The sequence below is a fragment of the Prenolepis imparis genome, unplaced genomic scaffold (assembly GCF_030444845.1).
Source record: "Prenolepis imparis isolate NDT839.2.m4 unplaced genomic scaffold, iyPreImpa1.0 SCAF_3, whole genome shotgun sequence".
NCBI lineage: Eukaryota > Metazoa > Arthropoda > Insecta > Hymenoptera > Formicidae > Prenolepis > Prenolepis imparis.
The window spans coordinates 8,315,263-8,341,790 of NW_028141161.1; the positions used below are offsets into that span (position 1 = coordinate 8,315,263).

The 26,528-nt window shown below is 26.7% G+C and overlaps 2 protein-coding genes across 3 annotated transcripts in view; both read left to right on the forward strand.

Moving 5' to 3' along the window:
- The window catches only part of LOC145934334 (uncharacterized), a 36,729-nt gene extending 10,544 nt beyond the window's left edge, over nt 1–26,185 (forward strand). Inside the window, exons 8-10 of the mRNA XM_083034695.1 lie at nt 15,545–15,738; nt 15,827–15,992; nt 25,329–26,185. Coding sequence (XP_082890821.1) covers nt 15,545–15,738; nt 15,827–15,992; nt 25,329–25,578 — 610 coding nt within the window. The 3' untranslated portion in view covers nt 25,579–26,185. The remainder of the gene's footprint in view (nt 1–15,544; nt 15,739–15,826; nt 15,993–25,328) is intronic.
- Nucleotides 5,756–11,077, forward strand: LOC145933424 (G-protein coupled receptor Mth2-like). Of its 2 annotated transcripts, none has more exons than XM_083033100.1 (5): nt 5,756–7,311; nt 8,118–8,196; nt 8,927–9,120; nt 9,268–9,403; nt 9,911–11,077. In XM_083033100.1, the coding sequence occupies exons 1-5, from the start codon at nt 6,168–6,170 to the stop codon at nt 10,158–10,160; spliced, it is 1,803 nt and encodes a 600-aa protein (XP_082889226.1). In that variant the 5' UTR covers nt 5,756–6,167; the 3' UTR covers nt 10,161–11,077. The 2 variants fall into 2 exon arrangements, with proteins under 2 accessions (XP_082889226.1, XP_082889225.1); XM_083033099.1 differs by having other exon boundaries at nt 9,238–9,403; nt 9,911–11,073.
- Nucleotides 26,186–26,528: the final 343 nt, after the last annotated feature.

Sequence of the window (26,528 nt, forward strand, 5' to 3'; positions counted from 1 at the left end):
GCTACCGCATTTTAATATAGTATAAGAAACAGTATAAAAATTTATTATATATCATATTTATAGACCCTGAAATGTTTATGTTGTATTTCTACGGGTTCCAATGTGCCTCTGTAATTATTAGCATTTGCTTATCCATATCTGCGGCACTGAAGATCAAACGCTACGAAAAGGATACAGGCCTTCGTCTAACAGATTCTGAAAGCAAGCGGTATAATGACAATAAGAAATGGTCCGTATTTTGACATTTTTGCATCGCTGTGTAGTAATCTTTTATTTTGTTAATGAGATATATGCAGATATATTTTTGTCAATATCTCTGCTGACAATACAATACATACCTTAATGACCCGCATTCCAAATAAAAGAGAGAAGATTGTTTGAAAATAATACATTTTCGGTGTGCATATTCTTTTCTTTCTTGTTTTCTGTTTTTTTCTTTTATGTAAATACATAATCCATAAAAATAGAAAAAAAATTGTTGTGACTTGCATCGTGTATTTTCGAGATAGACTGTAATTCTCGAAATGTGGCAAATAATGAGAATAAAGTTAATTAATACATTTAATTCATAAAGAAAATTACTTTTTTGAGGAATTTCTTTAAGGAACTATTTCTCTTTTCTCTCTTCTTTGGGATTATAATTTATTCCATTATTTTGTTTAATAAACTTGATATATAAAATTTATTGTTTTTATTGGAAGATATCTAAATATTAATGTTTATTTGTTTGCAGGTTTAATCTATATCTGAAGTTATTTATCATGAAGTTTATCATGATGGGTATAAATTTGTCAGTGCTTACAACATTATGGTTGGTTAATTATATAGACTATGTATGGAATCATTACCTATTTATATTTTTTAATTTGATAGAAATTATGCAGAATATCTGCATCTTTATCATATTTTTATGGAAAAAGAAGATCAAGTTGATATTACTGAAGCGATTCGGTTACGAGATAAATGCATCGAACACTTGACTACCACGTCAAGTATATGCAGGAAAGTTCTTGCGTACAAGAAATTTTGTCACCCGAAAGATTCGTCCAATGATACTGAACTCTAATGTTGCAATGTGTAAAAAATATTTTATTGCAGATAAGGAACCAACGATTAATCGCAATTAAATATAATTTTATAATTTTCCAATCGATAATAATTTTACAGTGTTATATTATTGATGTTTACGTTTCTTCAACGGATTTAATTAAAAATTTTACATAGAAAATTTATCTTATCGGTACATATTATTGAATCAAATCAATGGTTGTAATAATGAAAAAAATTTTCTTCAAGAAATAATCTTGTATGAAAGCTTTGTGCTTTATTATGTCGATACAAAAAGATTTGTGTTACAGATTAATAACATATAAAGGAAGAGTAAAATATATTTTTTTGCGCTGATGATATGACACAAAAATCGATTACGAATATATTTAATCACGACCGTTTTAAATATATCCAATATTTAAAAATAGTCTTTCTAATAATATTTCAGCGTAGCTGTGCTATCGGAAGCGCATTTATACACACACACACACACACACACACACACACACACACACACACACACACACACACACACACACACACACACACACACACACACACACACACACACACACACGCACGCACGCACGCACTTTTAATGCCAGAAATATTTTACCATAATATTATGCACTTGAGAGTAAATTCTCGAATTTGCATATAGATATTTTTTTATTATGAAATCCAGAAAGTCTAATAGTGATATGTATGAAAATATATCTGATATGTATAAAAATAATTATAAGTACAAATTATAAGTTTAAAATACACATATAATATGACTTGCACATAAAATATTATATTAACGAGAAAAGTGTAGTTTTGTGTTCTCAATCTTGAATTAACATGTTACATTTATTATTACCCAATTCATGCAATGGAAACTATAAAAGCATATTTAATTTTCGACAAATTTAAATTTTAAGCATTAGAACAAAACTACCAGAAATTTTCTTCTTTTTTTCTTCTAGTTTTTCTGCGTAATTATCACTGCGTGTAAAAATGATTAAAGTTCTGTGTATATCATATATCTCTTTAATAATTATTATTTAGTAATTATTAGTAATTATTGACTAATTATTTAGTAATTATTATTTTTATATGGTAATTGAGTTAATATATATATATACTTTATATTCTTATTTGTACTTTTTTTAATTGTAAGAATAAAATCAAGATTATTAATTCAAAAAATATCGATGTTATTTGAACTGTCGCTATCCTTAACATCCCATAAAATTAATTATTAATGATTTCTTTGATGCGCACTATGTGAGATGCGAATAATTGCAAAGCTTCTTCCACAGCTTCTATATTAACAAACATATTATCATCTATAAATTGAGGTGAAATAATAAGATTTTTCTGATATCCGTACTTGAATAATTGTTTCGTGAGATAAATTCTTTGATTATATCATACATTTGTACCTACCTATATACAATATAGGTAAAAATCTCTTCATTATTTACTTATTATCTTATCGTTCTTCTTAAATACTTTCATATCTGTGAAAATGTAATGATTTTCTATTGAAGATTAATATTTTAATCGAATAAAGGTGATTTTATGGCATCGATTAATTCACCTATCATGCGCAGAAGTTTATTAATATTGTTTTTATATTCTGTATACATGATTTCGCAGTAGATAGATTGCTTTTTCATCATTATCGATGATTCATTGTTCACGATATTCTCGTCTTAATGCTTGTACGATTATATTTGCTTCTCGTACAGTTTTCTCGCTATGCATTCGCGAGCATTGATTTCGTTCTTTACTGAAACATTAATCTCGCTGTAACAGTCGAATCAATATATTAATGATATTAGGAATACTTTTTTTCTTTCCGCAATTCAGATATTGCTGCGATTGGACTCCGAAATTAATGTTGAATTATTATCTAATAATATGAAACTTATATAAAAAATCTTTTATTATATTATTTATTCATTGCATAATAAAAGTAAAAGGTTGAACAAATTTTTTTATTTGATCATTTGCAATCCGTTTCAGAAGAGTCAACACTTTGATTTTAATTATAAAGGCCATTCGAAGTATTAGTATATATTTTTTCACTAACTTTGTATTAACTGTGTATATCTGTTTTACAATCATATCCTTTGTAGAATCAACATCTTATTGTCTGGCCTTTATGCATTAGAATAAGTTTGATTTGATTACCTGCTTAGAGATAGTAAACCATAAAAAAAAAGTCTATAAAAAGAGTCAAAAATTATAAGATTATAATGTTCAGAAGTTTGCGTGTCTTATTACGAGCAATTGAGTCAAGAAATTGAATCTGGCGCATTTGATTCTTTGTTATAATCAATATACTCAAATAATACATAACTATAAAATCAATGTAGAATCAATATAAAATCAATATTCACTTATTAGGCTTATTAGTATGTACTCGCACGTAAGCGTTAATTATTTTCTAATAATAAAATAAAAATTTAAATATTAAACATACAATTTATTAAAACAAAATAATTAATTACATAAAATTGAAATTCTTGAACTTTACACTTCATAATCATACCACATAAATTTGTTCAAATATTAATTAAAACTTAGATTTAGAATAAATCCTTTGTATCATTGGCAGAGTTATGTTTCTCACAGATCGAAGTATTATTTAATAAAATTAGCATTTATATATATATATTACATACTAACTATATTGTTTTTGCTTAAATAATCATAAAAGAAGCGTTGATTTTGTGAAAAAATTTATATTTTTCAGATTTCTATGCCATTGTTTAGAATGTTCCAAAACATCGAAAAACCACATTTTTTACGAGTGTATCCGTATTGTGTATATGTGCCCATCCACTTTTCGGAAAATTTAAAAGTCTGATGAACTGTTTAAGTTATAGTGCTCCAATTTGGCATGCAAGTAAAGTAGAACAATACTTTTATTTACTGTCACTTTTATGCAAATTTATATAGTATTTTAAATTTTAATGTATTTTTAAAAAATGTCAGTGGTGCTTTAACTTTCGTAAATTTTAGATATTGGACTAAATTTTTTTACTTAAGTAGAGTATCATTAAAGAGTAGTTGGTATTGAATTTGGCGAGGACGGGGAATGGATCTAATTTTTATAGAATTTTAAATTCTTGAAAAAATGTAAATTAAAAAACTTTTTTCAATAAACATACGAAAGGAACATATGACAATAGATACATACATGCACATACATATACGTGACATTAAAAAAAAAATTATTTTATGAAAAAAATGTGCAAATTGCACATTGCTTTCTCACCATTCTATTTCGCTCATTAAGCTTCTTTTATGAAAAAGCCAAAATTGAAAAACCAGTTGGCTCATATAGAGAAAGTTTAATGAGTGAAATAGAATGGTGAGGAAGCAATGACCAAGTTTTTAATTTGTACATATTTATTATAAATTCTAAAAAAAAAACAGTAGAAAATTTGTGTTGTAATAGTTGTATATATTTGTCCTATTGTTTGACTTTTCCATGATTTAAATATAATTAAAATTTAGAACGCGCAGTAAAACAATCGAATCGCATGATCTAATAATTAAAATATAGTTAAACTACGCGTCAATTGTTCAATAAATGATTAATCTATACATTAACGTAGTAGTATAATTTAATATTTTATAGATACCTATATATGTGTCATAGTACATAAGATTTAAGTAACATTTATAGTTAAATATATTTTATTTCTGTCTTTATTATTAATTTCATTGTTTATAGTGAAACATATTTTATTTTATTTTATTCTTATTCTCAAGTTTTATTTTTCGAAGATCTAAATATTATGCAGATTTCGAATGCGCTGTAAAACGATTAAATAGGGTGCGTTCCAATATTTGCAAGTATCGAAATTCTATACTTTAAATCACGTACGCTATAGATTTTCAGCAGTGGCAGTGAATATCGGAACGCAATCTTAGTATGATCAAGTCATTAAAATAAAAACAAATTTCGAGATACAAAAAATGTTTAATGAATGATTAATTTACTTCAAAATGCTTGTATAATTTAATATATTTTGCCTATATATATATATATATATATATATATATATCATATATCATAGTACGTAAAATATTTCGGCAATACATAGAATAGTATGTATTTTATCTCATTTTGTATTGTTTGATTTTCCTTATTCTTTTAAATGTAATTAAAATTTCGAACTTTTAATTTACAACTCGAATGCTATTAATATGATGACCACTACGCAGAATCTATGCTCCTTTATCATTATTTGTAGAATAAATAAAATTATTCTTATGCTTGTGTTATCGATTGATTGCTATTCAAAATTAATTTTCATATTCACATATATTTAAATAACTAAATTAAATAAAATCCAATATAATATAACGTTTAGAAATAGTATAATTAAAAAATGTATGCTATTTAACTGTTGCAGTATATCAATTTACTTTTTATTTTAACAGTAAAAGTTCTCAAAAATATAACAGTTCTTCATTTATATATATAAGCATTAAATATCTAAAAAAACATTCAAGACTTATTTTTTTTCCCTGCTGGATTGATTAAACTACTGACAATACAAGTTTCAACAAATGTTTATTTGTTTTCCTTGTATATGTAAAAGTTATATAAGTATTATATAATTTTATTGTAGTTGACAGATAGTGTGTGTGTTTTCCCATAAAAGCTGTCGACGACTCGTCGTCCTCGATAGTCTCATCTCCTCTCTCGTACAGGCACATCTTTCTTGTACACTCTTCTTTTCTTTCAAAAAAAAGAAGTTATAGTTGGATTTAGTGATATAGCTTTATTAAATCTAGAGAGCAATAATTAAAAATCAACCGCGTAAATGTCTACGTAAACAGTGCTAGAATTAAATCATATCAATCTTTAGAGATTTTGTTACGATACACAAAGAGAAAAAGATAATTCGATTTCATTATATTTACCTATTTATTTTGCATATTAACTCATCTTTTTCAATTAATATCATTAATACAAAAGCTATAGTATGCATAAAAATATATAGAAATTTTTAATTACTGAAAATTCGAAATTTATGTGAGAAATTATGAATATTAATAAACTTGACTGATTTAATTATCTAATTACTCTGAGTTTTTTATGCGAAATAATGTGTGAAAAAAGTTTCGCCTTTCTGTGTTGCGTACTTCTTCTTCTCCTCACTTCGTCATCGAAATCTCAGCAAATTTCCACCAACAACAAAGAGAAAGGTGATAATTTGACGATACGAAACAAGGTAGACACAAACAAGATAGACGAGGATTCTACAACAATCTATAGCGACGAGATAACAGTGCGATATGATTTGTTGTATGAAAAGTTTACCAACAATACGCGATATGGAATGCAGAATGAATTTCGCATTAATTCCACAAATAACGATCGCGAGAATGTTGATTCGATACTATATAAAATAAGCGGGCGTTCTGTTGACAATCATGAGGATGATGATCAAATACCGATGAACTCTCATACCAATTCAACGAATGTCAATCATAATGAAAACTTTACATCACAGGAAGTTTATGAATACTTGCTTGAAAAGAATGATTCCATGTCAATTGAAGTCTTTGAAAATTTTAGTAAATATAGTAATGAAAGTATCAATATCGTCCCATACGAAATGTGCCACAATATTACTTGCATTCTGCTCTGCTGTCCTTTTGGCGATCGTCTGGTTGACGACAAATGCATTCCTGGAAAAATTGGATTGAACCATTTCCCAACCGATGTATACACAAACGATTCGATGCAGAGCGAAAATAAGAGAGTGGACGAATTGTTTCAGTTAGCCGTCTACGATTCGTGTCAGAAATATCAACGTGTCAGGGTAGACTATGGTCATCAATACGATTATAAGATTTTTGCCAATGGTTCTATTTATTTATCGTATTATAAATCATTTGTTAAATCAACATCATATTGTCTAGCTGTCTTTTTGGAAAGGGGAAATAAGTTGGAAGTGACTTTCTGTTCAGATACTTTAGATGATGTCTTAAGGAACGCGGAAAAATACACACCTAAGATCCGCTCGTCAACTCAAGCACTGAACATATATGCATGTTTCCGTACAGTGTGTATACTATTTTTGGCGCCAATACTTTTGGTGTATTCCATATTACCAGAACTCCGAAATATACACGGCCTCATGTTGTGCAATTACTGCGCTGCTACATCCGTCGCATACATAGTTTATGTTGTGAATATTATTCATTACAAAGCGGATTCGTCATATTTCGTCTGTATTACACTTGGTACAGTATATCTAACAATAAATTATATTACTAAATGCAATTAATGCAGCGTATATATTTGTCAGGCATAATGTATATTTGCATATGAATTAATCTTTTAATAAGTTAAATATTTTATTTGTTAAAAATATAACGATTAATAATAAATAAAATTAAAATTTAGATGCATTTTAATTATAACTAATTTGAGTTCGCCTCAATATTTATTGTATATACATGGTCTGTCAGAATTGTAATGAAACTGAATATGTAGCTCATAATGTGGCAGCATTGAAAAATTTTAATTACGTGAAATATATAGCTCAAATCTTCCTCTAAAAACATATCAAGTTTCAATTCGTTCGGTTGCTTTTATGTGTCATTATACAATTTTTTATAAATATACCTTAATAGATCTCGTATTTATGATCGTTATGGAACGACAAAATATTGAACAAAGATAAACGATAAAAGTTTAAAAAAGCATTTGGTGATAATGTTTTGTCACTTATCACATGTTCAGGTTTTTTGTTGTATATATACATATATATATATATATATATATATATATATATATACATATATATATGTATTCCTTTTTGTGCTTTAGAATTTTGCAGAGATATGTCTTGAAAGATTATATAATTTAATCAGTAGCTTATAGTATTTATGAAATATTATAATTCTTTAGTACAGGAAGTTAGAGCAAATCTGTTTTTAATGAAGAATCAAAAACGTGAAAACTTTGTGTATCTGCATTTTAATACGCGGTCAATGATTAAGATATTATTTATTACTACATCTTTTATCTTTATTCATTTTTACAGCCTTCCTCGAATATTACTGGTTTATGTCGAGTGTCTTCTGGCAAAGTGCCATGAGTTTTAATATGTGGCGGACATTTAGGTAAATTGTCAAATATTTTATATTGTACTTCATATAACTTGCCTTATATTTTAATTTGTTTTCTCCAGTATATAGATTAGTATAAGGATTGCTTTATATTATTATACAAAACAGAAATTTTTAAAGATAACTTAAATTTTTGAAAGTAAAAATGGCATATTAGATAATAAATTATGTGTATACATACATATATATATATATATATATATATTTATAAAATATTTATAAAATAATTATATCGTGGTCTAATAATTTGGAATATAAAGTAACAAAATTTTCTTTAATTTTTTAATATTATATAAGCCTAATATTCATATAGTTATAATCTTATTTTTTATGTATAAAATAAGGCAATATGTGCTAATTTTTTAACATAAATATATTTTTTGACAAAATATTATCTCTGAAAACTAGATAATAATTTAGATTACTTTTGTGTGAAGAATATTTATAATATGTAATAGTTTCTTCATGTTATGCGCAAATATGTAATAGTTTCTTCATGTTATGCGCAAATATGTAATAGTTTCTTCATGTTATGCGCAAATATTATATCATTTCTCATGGTAATTGAGTGGCATTTGTCGTGTGTCGTATTATGTAAATCTATTTTTATATATTTGCTCATAGAATGGGTTTTTGAGAAACCCTCGATCAAAGGCAAACATTAATTAACACTTTTACATTGAGATTTCTTTTATCTATACTTAGTTAAATATGTAAATTGCAGAGGATTTGGTTCGTTACAAAGAAACGTCAGACAAACAGAAAAGAAAAAGTTAGTGTATTATGTAATTTTTGCGTACGGTTGTCCATTTATACTTGCTGTTGTTTTTGTCATCATCATGGATTTTGTTTCCGAGTATTTACCAAAAAATTTGCAACCAGAATTTTGGTTAGGAAATTGCTGGTACTACGGTAAACGTACGTCTCATTGTCAGATAACTCTATAAATGCTACCGCATTTCAATATAGTATGAGAAACAGTATAAAAATTTATTATATCATATTTATATCATATGTCATATATTATATTTATAGACCTTGAAATGTATACGTTGTATTTCCAAGGATTTCGAAGTGCCTGTATCATTATTAGCATTTGCTTATCTATCTCTGCGGCACTGAAAATCAAACACTACGAAAAGGATACAGGCGTTCGTTTAACAGATTCGGAAAGCAAGCGGTATAATGACAATAAGAAATGGTTCGTATTCTGACATTTTGGCATCGCTATGTAGTAATCTTTTATTTTGTTAATGAGATATATCCAGATATATTTTTGTCAATATCTTTGCCGACAATATCATACATACCGATTGATTTGCATTCTACATGAAATAGAGATTATTATTATTTGAAAACAATACATCTTTGGTGTGCTTATTTTTTTCTATTTTCTTTTCTGTTTTTTTTTTTCATGTAATTACATAATCTATAGAAAAAGAAAAACATTTATTACTGTGACTTGAATCGTGTATTTTCGAGATAGACTAAAATTCTCGAAAAGTGGCAAATAGTGAGAATAAAGTTAATTAATACATTTATTTCATAAAGAGAATTATATTTTTGTAGAATTTCATTAAGGAACTATTTCTCCTGTCCCCCTCTTTTAGAATTGTAATTTATGATATTTTTTTTTAAATAACTTGATGTATAGAATTCATTATTTTTATTGAAAAATATCTAAATATTAATGTTTATTTGTTCGCAGGTTTAATCTATATTTGAAGTTATTTATCACAGTGTTTACCGTGATGGGTATACGTTGGTCAGTGCTGACAACGATATGGTTGTTACAAAATGCAAACTATGTATTGAAATATTACCTATTTGTATTTATTAATTTGATAGAGATTGTGCAGAATCTCTGCATCTTTATTATATTTGTATGCAAAAAAAAGATCAAGTTAATGTTACTGAAGCGATTCGGATGCGGGACGAATGTAACATCGTCAACTTGACTAGCATGTCAGAGGTGGTTATGCAAAAAAAGTCAAGTTCTTGCGGACAAGAAAACTGGTCACGTTGAACTTTAATGTTGCAATGTGCAAAAAATCGTTACATCGCAATTAAATATAATCTTATAATTTTCCAATCGATAATAACTTTACAGTATTAGATATTGATGTTTACGTTTCTTTAAAAAATTTGCTTTAAAATTTCACATAGACAATTTATCTTATCGGTACATATTATTGAATCAAATCAATAGTAATCCTGTCAAAAATTTTTTTCACAAAATAATCTTATATGAAAAGTATACAGTGTATTGTTCTGTATGTTGATAAAAAAAGATTTCTGATTCAGATAAATAACATAAAGGAAGAATAAAATATTTTCTTTGGAACTGATGATATGATCCATAAATCAATTACGAATATATTCAAACACCGTTTTAATTGTATCCCCCTCCCCCATTGTTTAAGAATAGTATTTCTTTCTAATAGTATTTTAGTTTAGCTTTGCTATCGAAAGCGTGTTTATACACACACACATACACATACACACACACACACGCACATATTTGCTGTAGAAATATTTTACTATAATATTTTGCACTTCAGAGTGAATTCTAGAATTTGTATATAGATATATTTGTGAATAAATATGTATATTTTTGCATTATAAAGTGCAGAATATCTCATAGTAATATATATGAAAATATATCTGATATATATATGTATAAAAAAATTATAAGTTTAAAACACACATGTAATATGTATGACTTGCACATAAAATATTAAATTAAGGAGAAAAGTGTCGTTCAGTGCTCTTAATTTAAAATTAACATGCATGATTAGATTGCCAAATGCATACAATGAAAACTGTAAATTCAAATTTAATTTTCGACAAATTTAAATTTTAAACATTAAAAAAAAACTATAAAAAAAAATTTTTTTTTCTAATTTTTCTGCGTAATTATCACTGTGTGTTATAATTATTAGCTCTGTGTATATTATATATCTTTTTAGTAATTATTACTTTTATCTAATAATTGAGTTAATATACATATAAACTTTATATTCTTATATGTACTTTTGTAATTGTAAGAATAAAATTAAGATTATAAATTCAAAAAATAATGATATTATTTGAACCGTTGCTATATTTAAGAACCCATAAAATGAATTATTAATGATTTCCTTGATGCGCACTATGTGAGATACGAACAACTGCAAACCGGATTTTGCGTAAATTCCACAGCTTCTATTTTAACAAACATATTATCATCAATAAATTTAAGTAAAAGAATGCATAAGATTTTTGTGACATCCGTACTTCATGAATTGTTTTTCAAGATAAATTCTTTGATTGTATCATACATTTGCATATACCTATATCCTATACATAATATAGATAAAAATGTCATTATTAATTACCGTCTGTCTAATAGCTAAAAAATGTCCTTAAATATTTTAATATTTTTAAAATATAATATAATTCTCTATTAAAGTTTATTATTCTATGAGGCAAAACATCCTTTATCGATTAATCCATTCATTCATTATATACAAAATATGCAGTTTATTAATAAAGTATTTTTTCTTTTACATTCTGTATACATAATTTCGTTGCAGCTAGATTGCTCTTCAATATTTTCAAAAAATATGAATTTAAAAATTTTACGAATTAAATATACAAAAGCAATATCTAAAAGTGAGTACGTACATATATACACATATACACATATGTGACATCTACGCAGAATCTATTCTCTTTTATCATTATTTGTTATCGATTAATTGCTATTCAAAAATAATTTTTATATTCACAAATATTTAAATAATTAAATTAAGTATAATCCAATATAATATAAATTTTAGAAATAGTAAAATTAAAAAATTTATGCTATTAACTGTTGCGACGTGTATCAATTTATTTTTTATTTTAACAGTATTCTTAAAAATATAACAGCTCTACATTCAAGCATTAAATATCTAAAAATCAATCAAGGCTTTATTCTATTTTGTTGCTGGATTGATCAAACTACCGTCAATACAAGTTTCAACAAATGTTTTTTCGTTTTCCTTGTATATGTAAAAGTTATACAAGTATAATTTTATAGTAGTAGACAGACAATGTGTGTATGTTCCCACAAAAGCTATCAACGACTCGTCGTTCTCGGTAGTTTTATCTCCTCTTTCGTACAGGCACATGTTTCTTGTGCACTCTTCTCTTCTTTCAGGAAGAGAAGTTAAAGTTGGATATAGTGATATAATTTTATTGAATCTAGCAATAATTATAAATCAACCACGTAATCGTCTACGTTAACAGTGCTAGAATTAAATCAGATCAATCTATCGAGATTTTGTTGAGAAACATCAGAAGAAAAAGATAATTTGATTTCACTATATTTACCTATGTATTTTGCATATTAACTCATCTTTTTTAATTAATATCATTAATACAAATGCTAAAGTATGCATAAAAATATATAGACATTTTTAATTATTGAAAATTCGAAAATTATGTGAGGAATTATGTGAATACTAATAAGCTTGACTTAATTATCTAATTACTCTCAAGTATATCTTTTATGCAAAATAATGTGTGAAAAAAATTTTGTTTTTTTGTGTTGCGTACTTCTTCTTCTCGTCACTTCGCCATCGGAATCTCAGCAAATTTCCACCAACAACAAAGAGAAAGGTTATAATTTGACGATACGAAACAAGGTAGACACAAACAAGATAGACGAGGATTCTACAACAATTTATAATGACGAGATAACATATGATTTGTATGAAAAGTTTACCATCAGTACGCGATATGAAATGCAGAATAAATTTCGCATTAATTCCACGAATAACGATCGCGAAAATGTTGATTCGATACTATATAAAATAAGCAGGCGTTCTGTTGACAATCATGAGGATGATGATCAAATACCGATGAACTTTCAAACCAATTCGACAAATGTCAATCAAGAAAACAACTTTACGTCACAGGAAGTTTATGAAAACGTTATTGAAAGGAATAATTTCATGTTGAATAAAGTCTTTGAAAATTCCAGTAAAGATAGTAATGAAAGTATCAATATCGTCCCATACGAAATGTGCCACAATATTACTTGCATTCTGCTCTGCTGTCCTTTTGGCGATCGTCTGGTTGACGACAAATGCGTTCATGGAAAAATTGAATTGAACCTTTTCCCAAACGATGTATACTGGAACGATTCGATGCAGAGCGAAAATAAGAAAGTGGACGAATTGTTTCACTTAGCCGTCTACGATCCGTGTCAGAAAGAGGAACGTGTCAAAGTTGACTATGGTCATCAATATGATTATAAGATTTATGCCAATGGTTCTATTTATTTATCATATTTTAAAACATTATTTAAATCGACATCATATTGTCTCGCTGTCTTTTTGGAAAGAGGGGATAAGTTGGAAGTGACTTTCTGTTCAGAAACTTTCGAGAAAATCTACAAGAAAGCGTTAAAACACATACCTGAGTTTGGCATGACATCTCAGGCAATGAACATATTTGCAGGCATCCGTACAGTATGTATACTATTTCTGGTGCCAATATTTCTGGTGTATTCCATATTGCCAGAACTTCGAAATGTACACGGCTTCATGTTGTGCCATTACTGCGCTGCTACATCCGCCGCAAACATAGTTTACGTTGTGAATGTTATTCTTTACAAAGCGTTTTCGTCATATCCCGCCTGTATTACACTTGGTACAGTATATTTAACAATAAATTATATAACTATATGCAATCAATGCAGCGTATATATTTGTCAGGCATAATGTATATTCGCATATGAATTAATCTTCTTAATAACTTTAAATACATAATTTGTTAAAAACGTAACAATTCATAATGAATAAAATTAAAATTTAGTTTTACTTTAATTATAATTAATCTGAATTTGCCTCAATATTTATATATTCATGATCTGTCACAAAAGTAATGAAACTGAATAATGTAGCTCATAATGTGGTAGCATTGAAAAATTCTAATTTCGTGGAATATAAAGCAGAGTTCTTTTTCTAAAACATCAATTTTCAATTTGTTCGGTTGCGTTTATGTGTCATAATATTTTTCGTAAGTGTGTATTAATAGACCTCATCGCCATGTGTGTTTTTTCGTTCTATACATTCCGCGTAATTAGAATTTTTTAATGCTGCTACATTATGCGCTATATATTTAGTCTCATTACTTTTATGACAGACTATATATATATTTTCCTTTTTGTGTTTTAGAATTTTGCAGAGTTATGTTTTGAAACATTATTTAATTTAATATCAGTAGTATTTATGAAATATTGTTATCATTTTTTCGTACAAGAAGTTTTAGCAAATCTGTTTTTTAATGGAGAATCAAAAACGTGAAAACTTTGTGTCGTGCATTTTAACATGCGCTCAATGATTAAGATATTATTTATTATTACATCTTTTATCTTTATTCATTTTTACAGCCTTCGTCCAATATTTCTGGTTTATGTCGAGTTTCTTTTGGCTAAGTACCATGAGTTTCAATATGGACATTCAGGTAAATTGTCAAATATTTTATATTGTACTTTAAACAGGGGGTGTTAAAAAAAAGGGTTACATATTTTGAGAGCAGGTAGTATTAATCAAAATAAGAAAAAGGGTCTAATGAACATAGTTCAAATGTAAAGATATCCTGTATCTTCGAAGATATTAATTGTAGGACCCATGTTTATTAGACTTTTTTTTCTTATTTTGATTAATACTATCTGCTCTCAAAATATGTAACTCTTTTTTTTAACACCCTGTATAACTTGCGTCTCATTTCAATTTGTCTTTTCCAGATTGCTTTATATTATTATACAAAACAAAAATTTTGTTAAGATAACGTAAATTTTTTGAAAGTATAAATGGCATATTAAATTATAAACATTATAGTATATATTTAATTAATAAAATATTTATAAAATATTACAACATGGTCTAATCATTCACGATATAAAGTAACAAACTTTTCTTGAATTATTTTAACATTATATAAGCCTGATATTCATATCGCTTTAATTTACTTTCTTTTTTATGTATACAATAAAACAATATATTATAATTTTTTAACATAAATATATTTTTTGACAAAAATTTATCTCTGAAAACTGTATAGAAATTTAGATTACTTTTGTATGAAGAATATTTATGTAAATATGTAATAGTTTCTATATGTTATACAAATATTATATCATTTCTCATGGTAATTGTGTAGCATGTGTCATGTGTCGTATTATGTAAATCTATTTTATATTTGCTTATAGAATGGATCTTTGAGAGAGCCTCGATCAAAGGCAAACATTAATTTAACCCTTTTACATTGAGATTTCTTTTATCTACTTAGTTAAATATGTAAATTGCAGAGGATTTGATTCGTTACAAAAAAACGTCATACAACCAGAAAAGAGAAAGTTAGAGTATTATGTGATTTTTGCGTACGGTTGTCCATTTATACTTGCTGTTGTTTGTGTCATCATCATGGATTTAATTTCCGAGTATTTACCAAAAAATTTGCGACCAGAAATTTGGTTAGGAAATTGCTGGTACTACGATAACCGTACGTTTTAGATAACTCTATTAATGCTACCGCATTTTAATATAGTATAAGAAACGGTATAAAAATTCATTATATATCACATTTATAGACCCTGAATCGTTTCTGTTGTATTTCTACGGGTTCCATTGTGCCTCTATGATTATTAGCATTTGCTTATCCATATCTGCGGCACTAAAGATCAAACGCTACAAAAGGGATACAGGCCTTCGTCTAACAGATTCTGAAAGCAAGCGGTATAATGACAATAAGAAATGGTTCGTATTCTGACATTTTGGCATCGCTTTGTGGTAATCTTTTATTTTGTTAATGAGATATATGCAGATATATTTTTGTCAATATCTTTGCTGACAATATCATGCATACCTTATCGATCCGCATTCCAGATAAAAGAGAGAAGATTGTTTGAAAATAATACATTTTCGGCGTGCATATTCTTTTCTTGTGACTTGCATCGTGTATTTTCGAGATAGACTGTAATTCTCGAAATGTGGCAAATAATGAGAATAAAGTTAATTAATACATTTAATTCATAAAGAAAATTACTTTTTTGAGGAATTTCTTTAAGGAACTATTTCTCTTTTCTCTCTTCTTTGGGATTATAATTTATTCCATTATTTTGTTTAATAAACTTGATATATAAAATTTATTGTTTTTATTGGAAGATATCTAAATATTAATATTTATTTGTTTGCAGATTCAATCTATATCTGAAGTTATTTATCATGAAGTTTATTATAATGGGTATAAAATTGTCAGTGCTTACAACATTATGGTTGTGTGATAATATAGACTATGTATGGAATAATTACTTATTTATATTTTTAATTTGATGGAAATTGTGCAAAATATCTTCATTTTTATCATATTTGAAAAAGAAGATCAAGTTGATATTACTGAAGCGATTCGGTTACAAATGTATCGAACATTTGACTACCACGTCAACTATATATGCAGGAAAGTTCTTGCGTACAAACAAATTTTGTCACCCGAAAGATTCATCCAATGATACTGAACTCTAATGTGTAAAAAAATATTTTATTGCTCATCAGGAACCAACGACGAATCGCAATTAAATATAATTTTATAATTTTCCAATCGATAATAACTATACAGTGTTATGTTATTGATGTTTACGTTTCTTTAACGGATTTTTAATTAAAAATTTTACATAGAAAATTTACCTTATCGGTACATATTATTGAATCAAATCAATGTTTGTAATGAAAAAAAATTTTCTTCAAGAAATAATCTTGTATGAAAGCTTTGTGCTTTATTATGTTGATACAAAAAGATTTGTGTTACAGATTAATAACATATAAAGAAAGAGTAAAATATTTTATTTTGCGCTGATGATATGACACAAAAATCGATTACGAATATATTTAATTACGAACGTTTTAAATGTATCCAATTTTTAAAAATAGTCTTTCTAATAATATTTCAGCGTAGCTGTGCTTTCGGAAGCGCATTTATTCACACATACACACACACACACACACACACACTTTTGATGCCAGAAATACGATAATATTATGCACTTGAGAGTAAATTCTCGAATTTGCGTATAGATATTTTTTTATTATGAAATGCAGAAAGTCTAATAGTGATATGTATGAAAATATATCTGATATGTATAAAAATAATTATAAGTACAAATTATAAGTTTAAAATACACATATAATATGACTTGCACATAAAATATTATATTAACGAGAAAAGTGTAGTTTTGTGTTCTTAATCTAGAATTAACATGTTACATTTATTATTACCCAATTCATGCAATGAAAACTGTAAAAACATATTTAATTTTTGACAAATTTAAATTTTAAGCATTAGAACAAAACTACCAGAATATTTCTTCTTTTTTTTCTAGTTTTTTTGCGTAATTATCACTGCGTGTAAAAATGATTAAAGTTCTGTGTATATCATATTATATCTCTTTAATAATTATTATTTAGTAATTATTAGTAATTATTGACTAATTATTTAGTAATTATTATTTTTATATATGGTAATTGAGTTAATATACATATATATAATACATACTTAATATTTTTATTTGTACTTTATTTAATTGTAAGAATAAAATCAAGATTATTAATTCAAAGAATATCGATGTTATTTGAACTGTCGCTATCCTTAACACACATCCCATAAAATTAATTATATTAATGATTACTTTGATGCGCACTATGTGAGATGCGAATAATTGCAGAGCTTCTTCCACAGGTTCTATATTAACAAACATATTAAATTGAGGTAAAATAATAAGATTTTTATAAATTGAGGTAAAATAATAAGATTTTTCTGATATCCGTATTTGAATAATTGTTTCCCGAGATAAATTCTTTAATTATATCATACATTTGTACCTATAGGTAAAAATCTTTTTATTATTTACTCAATATCTTATCGTTCTTCTTAAATACTTTAATATCTGTGAAAATGTAATGTTTTTCTATTGAAAATTAATGTTTTAAGTGAGGAAAGGTGATTTTATGGCATCGATTAATCCACCTATCACACACACACACATGCGCAGAAGTTTATTAATATCTTTTTTACATTCTGTATACATAATTTTGCAGTAGATAGATTGCTTTTTCATCATTATCGATGATTTATTGTTCTCGGATTTCTAATCTTAACGCACGTACGATTATATTTGCTTCTCGTGCAATTTTCTCACTACGCATTCGCGAACAATGATTTCGTTATTTATTGGAACATTAATCTCTCTGTAGCAGTCGAATCAATATATTAATGATATTAGGAATAATTTTTTTGCTTCCGCAATTCAGATATTGCTGCGATTGGATTCCGAAATTAATGTTGAATTATTATCTAATAATATGAAACTTATATAAAAATATTTTTTATTATATTATTTATTCATTGCATAACAAAAGTAAAAGGTTGAACAAATTTTTTTATTTGGTCATGTAATGGTCAATAAATTGTCAGTTGGATATTTGATCTATTATCCCGTATCGATATAGTGCGAGTAAATCAGTGGATCGATAGATTTATCTGGAAAGTGGCTGATTAAATTCTGTTCGCGACGAATCGATAATGTTACCGCGCCAAATACATAATTCACTTACATTTTGCGATAATTTGGTTATCACATTGATCAATGATGTTGTAATGTAACGATGTAACTATTCCGTGACGAAATTTCAAAAAGCTGCTCCAAGAAAATTAATTACACGAGTGAGTGATAAAGATTGACTGTCATAAATATATGCTGCACTTTTATAATATTATAATAAACGTTATGATTTAGTCCATATTTACTATCTAGGGAATATGTCATTTTAAAATAGATTATCATATCGAGAAGAGAAATATAGATGTGGAGAAACTTATAAGTAGACGATATTTTGGAAATAGATTCTTCAAGAAATTTGGAAATAAGATTATTTTTAAGATATATCAATCTTCATCGTCATGTATTTTAATAAATATAAATTAAAATTGACATTGAATTGAAAGTAAAAAAATGTTTTTACATCTTAAAAGAAAAAGTAAAGGGATTATAGGAAAAGCTTCAAAAAATATCAATAACAGTTCTATAATGATAAATAGTCACGTAGTTATGAATTAATTACGGTAATAGGAGAACACGGGATAAAATTGACAATTTTTTTCAATAAACATACGAAAAGAACATATGACAATAGATACATACATGCACATACATATACGTGACATTAAAAAAAAAATTATTTTATGAGAAAAATGTGCAAATTGCACATTGCTTTCTCATTCTATTTCGCTCATTAAGCTTCTTTTATGAAAAAGCCAAAATTGAAAAACCAGTTGGCTCATATAGAGAAAGTTTAATGAGTGAAATAGAATGGTGAGGAAGTAATGACCAAGTTTTTAATTTGTACATATTTATTATAAATTCTAAAAAAAAAATTGTAGAAAATTTGTGTTGTAATAGTTGTATATATTTGTCCTATTGTTTGACTTTTCCATGATTTAAATATAATTAAAATTTAGAACGCGCAGTAAAACAATCGAATCGCATGATCTAATAATTAAAATATAATTAAACTACGCGTCAATTGTTCAATAAATGATTAATCTATACATTAACGTAGTAGTATAATTAAATATTTTATAGATAACTATATATGTATCATAGTACATAAGATTTAAGTAATATTTATAGTTAAATATATTTTATTTCTGTCTTTATTATTAATTTCATTGTTTATAATGAAATATATTTTATTTTATTTTATTCTTATTCTCAAGTTTTATTTTTCGAAGATCTAAATATTATGCAGATTTCGAATGCGCTGTAAAACGATTAAATAGGGTGCGTTCCAATATTTGCAAGTATCGAAATTCTATACTTTAAATCACGTACGCTATAGATTTTCAGCAGTGGCAGTGAATATCGGAAAGCAATCTTAGTATGATCAAGTCATTAAAATAAAAACAAATTTCGGGATACAAAAAATGTTTAATGAATGATTAATTTACTTCAAAATGCTTGTATAATTTAATATATTTTGCCTATATATATATATATATATATATATATATATATCATATATCATAGTACGTAAAATATTTCGGCAATACATAGAATAGTATGTATTTTATCTCATTTTTTATTGTTTGATTTTCCCTATTCTTTTAAATGTTTAAATTAAAATTTCGAACTTTTAATTTACAACTCGAATGCTATTAATATGATGACCACTACGCAGAATCTATGCTCCTTTATCATTATTTGTAGAATAAATAAAATTATTCTTATGCTTGTGTTATCGATTAATTGTTATTCAAAACTAATTTTCATATTCACATATATTTAAATAACTAAATTAAATAAAATCCAATATAATATAAAGTTTAGAAATAGTATAATTAAAAAATGTATGCTATTTAACTGTTGCAGTATATCAATTTACTTTTTATTTTAACAGTAAAAGTTCTCAAAAATATAACAGTTCTTCATTTATATATATAAGCATTAAATATCTAAAAAAACATTCAAGACTTATTTTTTTTCCCTGCTGGATTGATTAAACTACTGTCAATACAAGTTTCAACAAATGTTTATTTGTTTTCCTTGTAGATGTAAAAGTTATATAAGTATTATATAATTTTATTTTAATTGACAGATAGTGTGTGTGCTTTCCCATAAAAGCTGTCGACGACTCGTCGTCCTCGATAGTCTCATCTCCTCTCTCGTACAGGCACATGTTTCTTGTGCACTCTACTTTTCTTTAAAAAAAAAGTTAAAGTTGGATTTAGTGATATAGTTTTATTAAATCCGCGTAATCGTCTACGTTAACAGTGCTACAATTTAATCAGATCAATCTTTTGAGATTTTGTTGAGAAACACAAAGAGAAAAAGATAATTCGATTTTATTATATTTACCTATATATTTTGCATATTAACTCATCTTTTACAATTAATATCATTAATACAAAAGCTATAGTATGCATAAAAATATATAGAAAATTTTAATTACTGAAAATTCGAAACCTATGTGAGAAATTATGAATATTAATAAACTTGACTGATTTAATTAACTAATTACTCTGAAGTTTTTTATGTGAAATAATGTGTGAAAAAAATTTAGCTTTTCTGTGTTGCGTACTTCTTCTTCTCCTCACTTCGTCATCGAAATCTCAGCAAATTTCCATCAACAACAAAGAGAAAGGTGATAATTTGACGATACGAAACAAGGTAGACACAAACAAGATAGACGAGGATTCTACAACAATCCATAGCGACGAGATAACACTGCGATATGATATGTATGAAAAGTTTACCAACAATACGCGATATGGAATGCAGAATGAATTTCGCATTAATTCCACAAATAACGATCGCGAGGATGTTGATTCGATACTATATAAAATAAGCAAGCGTTCTGTTGACAATCATGAGGATGATGATCAAATACCGATGAACACTTATACCAATTCGACAAATGTCAATCATAAAGAAAACTTTACGTCACAGGAAGATAATGAAAACTTGCTTGAAAAGAATGATTCCATGTCAATTGAAATCTTTGAAAATTTTAGTAAATATAGTAATGAAAGTATCAATATCGTCCCATACGAAATGTGCCACAATATTACTTGCATTCTGTTCTGCTGTCCTTTTGGCGATCGTGTGGTTGACGACAAATGCATTCCTGGAAAAATTGGATTGAACCATTTCCCAAACGATGTATACACAAACGATTCGATGCAGAACGAAAATAAGAGAGTGGATGAATTGTTTCAATTCGCCGTCTACGATTCGTGTCAGAAAAAAATACGTGTCAGAGTAGACTATGGTCATCAATACGATTATAAGATTTTTGCCAATGGTTCTATTTATTTATCTTATTATAAAACATTTGTTAAATCGACATCATATTGTCTCGCTGTCTTTTTGGAAAGGGGGAATAAGTTCGAAGTGACTTTTTGTTCAGAAACTCTAGATGAAGTTCTCGGGAACGCGTTAAAGTACACACCTAAGATCCGCTCGTCAGCTCAGGCACTGAACATGTATGCATGGTTCCGTACAGTGTGTATACTATTTTTGGCGCCAATATTTCTGGTGTATTCCATATTACCTGAACTCCGAAATATACACGGCTTCATGTTGTGCAATTACTGCGCTACCTCATGCGTCGCATACATAATTTATGTTGTGAATGTTATTCATTACAAAGCGGATTCGTCATATTTCATCTGTATTACACTTGGTACAGTATATCTAACAATAAATTATATTTCTAAATGCAATCAATGCAGCGTATATATTTGTCAGGCATAATGTATATTTGCATATAAATTAATTTTTTAAATAACTTGAATATATAATTTGTTAAAAATATAACGATTAATAATGAATGAAATTAAAATTTAGATGCATTTTAATTATAACTAATCTGAGTTTGCCTCAATATTTATTGTATATATATGGTCTGTCACAATTGTAATGAAACTGAATATGTAGTTCATAATGTTGCAGCATTGAAAAATTCTAATTGCGTGGAATATATAGTTCAAATCTTTCTCTAAAAACATATCAAGTTTCAATTCGTCCGATTGCTTTTATGTGTCATTATACAATTTTTCATAACTATACCTTAATAGATCTCGTATTCATGATCGTTATGGTGCGACAAGATATTGAACAAAGATAAACGATAAAAGTTTAAAAAAGCATTTGGTGATAATGTTTTGTCACATGCTCAGGTTTTTTGGTGGTAACAAATGTTTCCGGAAGACTGCGAAATAATTGAAGATGGGCCGCGCATTGGTAAAAACACGTGATACAGCAGGATTATTAAATTTATTTTTTAACTTTTTTAACTTTTTACAATCAGTACTATTCTCTTACAATTTAATACGTAACTTTATCGCATATCTTTGTTTAATATTTTATCGAACGATATTATCGATCCCCCATAACAAAAACAAACACACGGTGACGAGGTCTGTTAATACACACTTATGAAAAATATTATAATGACACATAAACGGAATTGAACGAATCGAAACTTGAATTAGAATTTCTTAATGCTGCCACATTATGCGCTATATATTTAGTCTTATTACTTTTATTATAGACTATATATATATATATATATATATATATATATATATATGTATTCCTTTTTGTGTTTTAGAATTTTGCAGAGTTATGTCTTGAAAGATTATTTAATTTAATCAGTAGTATTTATGAAATATTATAATTTTTTAGTACAGGAAGTCAGAGCAAATCTGTTTTTAATGAAGAATAAAAAACGTAAAAACTTCGCGTACCTGCATTTTAATACGCGCTCAATGACTAAGGTATTATTTATTATTACATCTTTTATCATTATTTATTTTTACAGCCTTCCTCGAATATTTCTGGTTTATGTCGAGTGTCTTCTGGCTAAGTGCCATGAGTTTTAATATGTGGCGGACATTTAGGTAAGTTGTCAAATATTTTATATTGTACTTCATATAACTTGCCTTATATTCTAATTTGATTTCTCCAGTATATGGAACAGTATAAGGATTGCATTATATTATTATACAAAACAGAAATTTTGTTAAGATAACTTAAATTTTTGAAAGTAAAAATGGCATATTAGATAATAAATTATGTATATATATATATATATATATATATATATATATATATATTTATAAAATATCTATAAAATAATTACATCGTGGTCTAATAATTCGGAATATAAAGTAACAAAATTTTCTTTAATTTTTTTAACATTATATAAGCCTAAGATTCATATAGCTGTAATCTTATTTTTTATGTATAAAATAAGGCAATATGTGATAATTTTTTAACATAAATATATTTTTTGACAAAAAATTATCTCTGAAAACTAGATAAATATTTAGATTACTTTTGTGTGAAGAATATTTATGTAAATATGTAATAGTTTCTTCGTGTTATGCAAATATTATATCATTTCTCATGGTAATTGAGTAGCATTTGTCATGTGTCGTATTATGTAAATCTATTTTTATATTTGCTTATACTCTTATAGAATGGGTTTTTGAGAAATCCTCGATCAAAGGCAAACATTAATTAACACTTTTATATTGAGATTTTTTTTATCTATACTTAGTTAAATATATAAATTGCAGAGGATTTGGTTCGTTACAAAGAAACGTCAGACAAAAAGGAAAGAAAAAGTTAGTGTATTATGTAATTTTTGCGTACGGTGGTCCATTTATACTTGCTGTTGTTTTTGTCATCATTATGGATTTTGTTTCCGAATATTTACCAAAAAATTTGCGACCAGAATTTTGGTTAGGAAATTGCTGGTACTACGGTAAACGTACGTCTCATTGTCAGATAACTCTATAAATGCTACTGCATTTTAATATAGTATGAGAAACAGTATAAGAATTTATTATATCCTATTTATAGATCTTGAAATGTATACGTTGTATTACCAAGGACTCCAAAGTGCCTGTCTGATTATTAGCATTTGCTTATCTATCTCAGCGGCACTGAAAATCAAACAATACGAAAAGGATACAGGCCTTCGTCTAACAGATTCGGAAAGCAAGCGATATAATGACAATAAGAAATGGTTCGTATTCTGATATTTTGACATTGCTATATAGTAATCTTTGATTTTGTTAATGAGATATATGCAAATATATTTTTGTCAATATCTTTGCCGACAATATCATACATACCAATTGATTTGCATTCCTCATGAAATAGAGATGATCATTATTTGAAAACAATACATCTTTGGTGTGATCCTTTTTTTTTGTTTTCTGTTTTTTTCTTTTATGTAATTACATAATCTATAGAAAAAGAAAAACATTTATTGCTGTGACTTGAATCGTGTATTTTCGAGATAGACTGTAATTCTCGAAATGTGGCAAATAGTGAGAATAAATAAGTTAATTAATACATTTATTTCATAAAGAGAATTACACTTTTGAAGAATTTCTTTAAGGAACTATTTCTCCTTTCCCCCTCTTTTAGAATTGTAATTTATTCTATTCTTTTTTTAAAGTAACTTGATATATAAAATTTATTGTTTTTATTGGAAGATATCTAAATATTAATGTTTATTTGTTTGTAGGTGTAATCTATATCTGAAGTTATTTATGATTAAATTTTCCGTAATGGGTATACATTGGTCAGTGCTAACAACGATATGGTTGTTACAAAATGCAAACTATATATTGGATTATTACCTATTTGTATTTATTAATTTGATAGAGGTTGTGCAGAATCTCTGCATCTTTATTATATTTGTATGCAAAAAAAAGATCAAGTTAATGTTACTGAAGCGATTCGGATGCGGGACCAAAGTAACATCGTCAACTTGACTAGCATGTCAGAGATGTTTATACAAAAAAAGTCGAGTTTATGTGCGATTATTATTGTCGAATGTATGCAATGAAAACTGTAAAAGCAAATTTAATTTTCGACAAATTTAAATTTTGAGGATTAAAGAAAAACTACCAAAAAAAATTTTTTTTTTTTTTAATTTTCTGCCTAATTATCACTATGTGTTATGATTATTAGCTTTGTGTATATCATATATCTCTTTAGTAATTATTACTTTTATCTATATAGTATACATATAAACTTTATATTCTTATTTGTATTTTTGTAATTGTAAGAATAAAATTAAGATTATAAATTCAAGAAATAATGATATTATTTGAACCGTCGCTATTTTTAACAACTCATAAAATGAATTATTAATGATTTCCTTGATGCGCACTATGTGAGATACGAACAACTGCAAACCGGATTTTGCGTAAATTCCACAGCTTCTATTTTAACAAACATATTATCATCTATAATTTTAAGTAAAAGAATGCATAAAATCTTTCTGACATCCGTACTTCATGAATTGTTTTACAAGATAAATTCTTTGATTGTATCATACATTTGTATATACCTATACCCTATACATAATATAGATAAAAATGTCTTTATTAATTACCGTCTGTCTAATAGCTAAAACTGCCCTTAAATATTTTAATATTTTAAAAATATAATAATTTTCTATTAAAGATTTTTATTCTATGAGGCTAAACGTCCTTTACCGATTAATCCATTTATTCATTATATACAAAATATGCAGTTTATTAATAAAGTTTTTTTTCTTTTACATTCTGTATACATGATTTTGTTGCAGATAGATTGCTCTTCAATATTTTCAAAAAATATGAATTTACAAATTTTACTAATTAAATATCCAAAAGAATTATTCAAAAGTGGGTACATACATATATACACATATACACATACGTGACATCTACGCAGA